The 6,499-nt window shown below is 42.2% G+C and overlaps 1 protein-coding gene across 1 annotated transcript; it reads left to right on the plus strand.

Annotated features, from left to right (window-relative positions):
- Positions 1-318: 318 nt before the first annotated feature.
- LOC136164640 (small ribosomal subunit protein eS10-like) lies at positions 319-915 on the plus strand. Its single transcript, XM_065929903.1, has one exon. It carries the CDS (start codon positions 347-349, stop codon positions 842-844), a length of 498 nt encoding a protein of 165 aa, XP_065785975.1. The 5' UTR covers positions 319-346; the 3' UTR covers positions 845-915.
- The last annotated feature ends 5,584 nt before the right edge of the window (positions 916-6,499 follow it).

Raw genomic sequence — 6,499 nt, forward strand, 5'->3', positions numbered from 1 at the left:
TGGATCACTCAGTCCTTAGGGGAACTATCTGCACCTAGTCGATACATAGCCTGCAGGCCTTTAATATGTGTTAATAGATTTGGGAAAGATTGAAGGCAAGAGGAGAAGTGGACAACAGAGGACGAGATGATTGGATGGCATCACAAACTCAATGGACATGAGTTTGAGCAAGCTCTGGGACATGGTGAAGGACAGGGAAGCCTGGCTTTCTGCAGTCCATGGGGTCGCAAAGAATCGGACGTGACTGAGCAACTGAACAGCAGCAACAAACAGATCTGGAATGACTGCAGTAGAAATCTCTCTTTTTCCCTTTCCAGAGCCGGCCCCGGACACAGCAGCAGTCGCGATGTTGATGCCCAAAAAGAACTGGATTGCCATTTATGAACTCCTTTTTAAGGAGGGGGTGATGGTGGCCAAGAAGGATGTCCACATGCCCAAGCACCCGGAGCTGGCAGACAAGAATGTGCCCAATCTTCATGTCATGAAAGCCATGCAGTCTCTCAAGTCACGAGGCTACATGAAGGAACAGTTTGCCTGGAGACACTTCTACTGGTACCTCACCAACGAGGGCATCCAGGATCTCCGCGATTACCTCCACCTGCCCCCTGAGATTGTGTCCGCCACCCTGCGCTGCAGCCGTCCTGAGACTGGCCGGGCACGGCCCAGAGGTCTGGAGGGAGAGCGACCTGCAAGGCTCACACGAGGGGAAGCCGACGGAGACACCTACAGACCAAGCGCTGTGCCCCCTGGTGCCGACAAGAAAGCCGAGGCTGGGGCTGCGTCAGCAACTGAATTCCAGTTTAGAGGCGGATTTGGTCATGGACGTGGTCAGCCACCTCAGTAAAGTTGTAAGAGGTTGTTTTGTGTTGAATAAACCTGTAAAGAGAAAAAACTAAAAAAAAAAAAGAAAAGAAATCTCTTTTTTTCCCTTTGCAGTAGGAATCTTATCCAACAGGAATTAGGACTGGAAATGGAATAATTCAGTTAAAGTCAGAAATCACAAAATGTGATCTATATTTACATTAAATATTTTTGACTTAAAGTGTATTTGTACATTCATTCACCAGTGTTATAATGTAAAGCAAGGTTGAGAAGGAGGATTGAATCCCTGCATTAACTTTCTTGAACATACAACATTCACAACATGCATTTTTATGATTTAAGTTTGGCTTTCTTTAAAGTGGAGCAAGAACTTAAACACACCTGGGAAAGAAATCTGTGTACAGGACTTTAAATTACTTAGAATTATTTACCCAACTTCTTACAATTGTTTTGCCCACACTTATTTCAATGGTAGCTTTTGTTTTTTTACTAACACAGTCTTTATTGAATCTTTTCAAGGCATTCCACTAAGTTTAAAAACAATTTAATGAAATGATGCAAACACAGAAGAAAAATAGAAAGGACACCTGTTCCCACACTCAACTGTATGAATGTTACCATTTTGCTGCACTTGGTTCAGATTTTTCAAAAAGGAATCAATATTACAGATAGAATTGGAACCTTCTGCACACTCCACATTGGTTTTATTTCTGTTTTACTCTCCCCATCTGTAACAATCATCCTGAATTCACTGTTTAGCTTTCCTTTATGTGTTTTTATACTTAGCACATACATGTACCAATAAATAGATATATTTATATAGCTTTGTTTTACATGTTTTGAATCTATGTGTAAATTGTATCATACTGTATTTTTCTCTCATCATATGTGTTTGAGATTTATCCTTGTTGCTATTTGTAGCTCTAGTTTACTCATTTGAACTGCTGCATTGTATTCTATTTTGCAAATATTCCAAAACGTATTTATTTTCTCTCTGGTTGACTATTTGGGTTATTTCCATTTTTTTCCCCCAATAAAAAATACTGCACTGATCATTCCTTCATACATCTCCTTGTATATATATATATATGAAAGTTTCCCTAGCAAATATAATAAGAAATGGAATGTGGGGGACTTTCCTGGTGCCTAGTGGCTAAGACTCCACTCTCCCAGTACAGGGGCCTCAGATTCCATCCCTGGTCAGGAAACTAGATTCCACATGCTGCAACTTAAAAGATCCTGCATGATGCAACTAAAGATCTCACATGCTGCAACTAAGACCTAGCGCAACCAAATAAAATGAATAAATAAATATTTTTAAAAATCTATTAAAAAAGAAATGGAATTTTGGGGTCAAAGGTCATGCACATCTTCACAAGCATATTGTCAAATTATTTTCTAATATGTTTGTAACGATTTATGCTTTCACTAGCAGTGAGTGCGCTCATTGCTCTACAGCCAACACTCATGCTATCAGTCTTTTCCCATTTAGGTGAGTGTGGAATGGTATCCCAGGTGGTTTTATTTGGATTTGGCTTATCTATAATGAGATGAATTATCTTTTCATACGTTTGTTGGCAATCTAGATGTCCTCTTCTCATAATTACTTGCTTCTCTCCTTTGCCCATTCCTCCATTATTTATCTTTTATTCCTGATCTGCAGAAGCTTTGTTAAATTCTAGATACCTATCTTTGTCAATTAAGTGAGTTGTAAATGTCTCTCTCAGATTGCAGCTCGTAATTTATCTTTGTTAATGTCATATTTTGTTGCATAAATATTTTTAAAATAGAGGTGATCACATTTAATAGTCTTTTCTGTCATGGTTTATGCTTTTGAGGTTTAGGAAATACTTACTGAAAGATTCTGCTTACATACTCTTCAAAATGTTTTGAAGCTTTATTTTTTCATATTTGTGCTTGTTTTACTTAGATATGGTTTTCGGTGTGGTATGGGGATAAGGACCTTTCATCTTTCCCTTCTCTCTCTTTCTTTCTCTTCTGTATATACAGTCATCTTACCCTCGGTTCTCTGAAAAACAGAACCTGAGGTACCACCTACATGCTGAGGTACTGAGAGGGGCAATCCTAGGGCTGCAGTAATTAAGGAAAAGAGAAGTTAGGTGTGGGAGAAAAGAAAGCAAATACAAGCTTGATATGTTACCAAGCTGGTCACGGCTTCCCAAGGAAATCCAGCCTTGGTCACCCAAGACATTGTCCCAGCAAGTTCCGTGGAGACACCACATCTCAGAACGGTCAGTCAGAGAAAGGAGGAAGGGTTTATTTGCTGGCTCCTCTTTTCTCCTTCCTCTTCATGGTTGAAGTTTACTCCACTGGAAGTTAAGTCACTTCTGGGTTGTTATACCAACCCAATGGGGAAGCCAGTCTCTAGCACTGTTACGTGGAACTTGATGCTTTGTTTGAACTGATAGTGATGGAAGAACCCCATGAGTCTGGTAGGGTGAGACCTGAACACCAGGACCGTTGTGTCTTCCACACTTTTGGGAGCAGTGGAGGCCACACCAAAGTCAGGCTCTCACGCTATGGTAACACTGAGACAGCTGAAAGTATTAGGAGATGAAGAAATACCAGTAGTGACTGGGGCTCCCAGTGGGGAAGTGGGTCCAGGTCAATTATTTGGATCCTTAACAACCAATTTTCTACTTATTTAATAGCTAATCTGTAATGCCACCAGGACCCAGGAGAAAGGAGCAGTGACCCCACAAGAGACTGACCCAGATTTGCCTGAGAGGATCCAGGAATCTCTGGCGAAGACATGGGTCAGCTTTGGTCCACTGCAGGGTCGGGGGCGCTGAGTGTAGCAGTGCATGCACGGGACCTTTTGCAGGAGGTCCCCATTTTCTTCATTACCTCAACCATAGTTTGGCCTCAGGTCAAATAACAGGGAGGGCACACAGCCCCACCCATCAACAGAAAATTGGATTAAAGATTTACTGAGCTTGCCCCGCCCATCAGAACAGGATCCAGTTTCCCCCTCAGTCAGTCTCTCCCATCAGGAAGCTTCCATAAGCATCTTATCCTTCTCCATCAGAGGGCAGAGAGACTGAAAACCACATCACAGAAAACTAATCAATCTGATCACATGGACCAGAGCCTTGCCTGACTCAATGAAACTATGAGCCATGCCGTGTAGGGCCACCCAAGACGGACAGGTCATGGTGGAGAGTTCTGACAAAACATGGTCCACTGGAGAAGGGAATGGCAAACCACTTCAGTATTGCATTAGAACCCCATGAACAGTATGAAAAAGCAAAAGTTAGGGCACTGAAAGATGAACTCCCCAGGTCTGTAGGTGCCCAATATACTACTGGAGATCAGTGGAGAAATAACTCCAGAAAGAATGGAGAGATGGAGCAAAAGTAAAAAGAAAACCCAGTTGTGGGTGTGACAGGTGATAGAAATAAAGTCTGATGTTGTAAAGAGCAATATTGCATAGGAACCTGGAATGGCAGGTCCATGAATCAAGGCAAATTGGAAGTGGTCATACAGGAGATAGCAAGGGCTAATGTCGACATTTTAGGAATCAGCAAACTAAAATGGACTGGAATGGGTGAATTAAATTCAGATGACCATCATATCTACTACTGTGGGCAATAATTCCTTAGAAGAAATGGAGTAGCCCTCATAGTTAACAAAAGAGTCTGAAATGCATTACTTGGGTGCAATCTCAAAAATGACAGAATGGTCTCTGTTCATTTCCAAGGCAAACCATTCAGTATCACAGTAATCCAAGTCTATGCCCTAACGAGTAATGCTGAAGAAGCTCAAGTTGAACGGTTCTATGAAGATCTACAAGGCCTTCTAGAACTAATACCCAAAAAAGATGTCCTTTTCATCACAGGGGACTGGAATGCAAAAGTAGGAAATCAGAGACACCTGGAGTAAAACAGGCAAGTTTGACCCTTGGAGCACAGAATGAAGCAGGGCAAAGGCTAACAGTATTGCCAAGAGACCGCACTGGTCACAGCAAACCAAACATGCTCTTCGAAAAACACAAGAGAAGACTCTACACATGGACATCACCAGATGGCCAACACCGAAACCAGATTGACTATATTCTTTGCAGCCAAAGATGGAGAAGCTCTATACAGTCAGCAGAAACAAGACTGGGAACTGACTGTGTCTCAGATCATATACACCTTATTGCCAAATTCAGACTTAAATTGAAGAAAGTAGGGGAAACCACTAGACCATTCAGTTCAGTTTCAGTTCAGTCACTCAGTCATGTCTGACTCTTTGCGACCCCATGAATTGCAGCACGCCAGGCCTCCCTGTCCATCACAAACTCCCGGAGTTTACTCAAACTCATGCCCATCGAGTCAGTGATGCCATCCAGCCATCTCATCCTCTGTCGTCTCCTTCTCCTCCTGCCCTCAATCCCTCAAAGCATCAGGGTCTTTTCCAACGAGTCAACTCTTCGCATGAGGTGGCCAAAGTATTGGAGTTTCAGCTTCAGCATCAGTCCTTCCAATGAACACCCAGGACTTATCTCCTTCAGGATGGACTGGTTGGATCTCCTTGCAGTCCAAGGGACTCTCAAGAGTCTTCTCCAACACCACAGTTCAAAAGCATCAATTTTTTGGCACTCAGCTTTCTTCACAGTCCAACTCTCACATCCATACATGACCACTGGAAAAACCATAGTCTTGACCAGTCCAAAAAATAAAGTCTGACACTGTTTCCACTGTCTCCTCATCTATTTCCCATGAGGTGATGGGACCAGATGCCATGATATTAGTGTTCTGAATGTTGAGCTTTAAGCCAACTTTTTCACTCTCCTCCTTCACTTTCATCAAGAGGCTCTTTAGTTCTTCACTTTCTGCCATAAGGGTGGTGTCATCTGCATATCTGAGGTTATTGATATTTCTCCCAGCAATCTTGATTCCAGCTTGTACTTCATCCAGCCCAACATTTCTCATGATGTACTCTGCATATAAGTTAAATAAGTAGGGTGACAATATACAGCCTTGACATACTCCTTTTCCTATTTGGAACCAGTCTGTTGTTCCATGTCCAGTTCTAACTGCTGTTTCCTGACCTGCATACAGATTTCTCAAGAGGCAGATCAGGTGGTCTGGTATCCCCATCTTGTTAAGAATTTTCCACAGTTCATTGTGATCCATGCAGTCAAAGGCTTTGGCATAGTCAATAAAGCAGAAATAGATGTTTTTCTGGAACTCTCTTGCTTTTTTGATGATCCAGCAGATGTTGGCAATTTGATCTCTGGTTCCTTTTCTAGATGGGGAAACAGTTGAAACAGTGGCTGATTTTAGGGCTCCAAAATCACTGCAGATGGTGATTTCAGCCTTGAAATTAAAAGATGCTTACTCCTTGGAAGGAAAATTATGACCAAACTACACAGCAAATTAAAAAGCAGAGACATTATTTTGCCAACAAAGGTCTGTCTAGTCAAGGCTATGGTTTTTCCAGTAGTCATGTATGGATGTGAGAGTTGGACTATAAAGAAAGCTGAATGCCAAAGAATTCATGCTTTTGTACTGTGGTGTTGGAGAAGACTCTTGAGAGTCTCTTGGACTGCAAGGAGATCCAACCAGTCCACCCTAAAGGAAATCAGTCCTGGGTGTTCATTGGAAGGACTGATGTTGAAGCTGAAACTCCAATTCTTTGGCCACCTGATGCGAAGAACTGACTCATTTGA

This window comes from Muntiacus reevesi, chromosome 1 (genome assembly GCF_963930625.1).
Source record: "Muntiacus reevesi chromosome 1, mMunRee1.1, whole genome shotgun sequence".
NCBI lineage: Eukaryota > Metazoa > Chordata > Mammalia > Artiodactyla > Cervidae > Muntiacus > Muntiacus reevesi.

Coding starts and splice junctions, on each gene's coding strand:
- LOC136164640 (XM_065929903.1), top strand. CDS start 347: ATGTTGATGCCCAAAAAGAACTGGATTGCCATTTATGAACTCCTTTTT.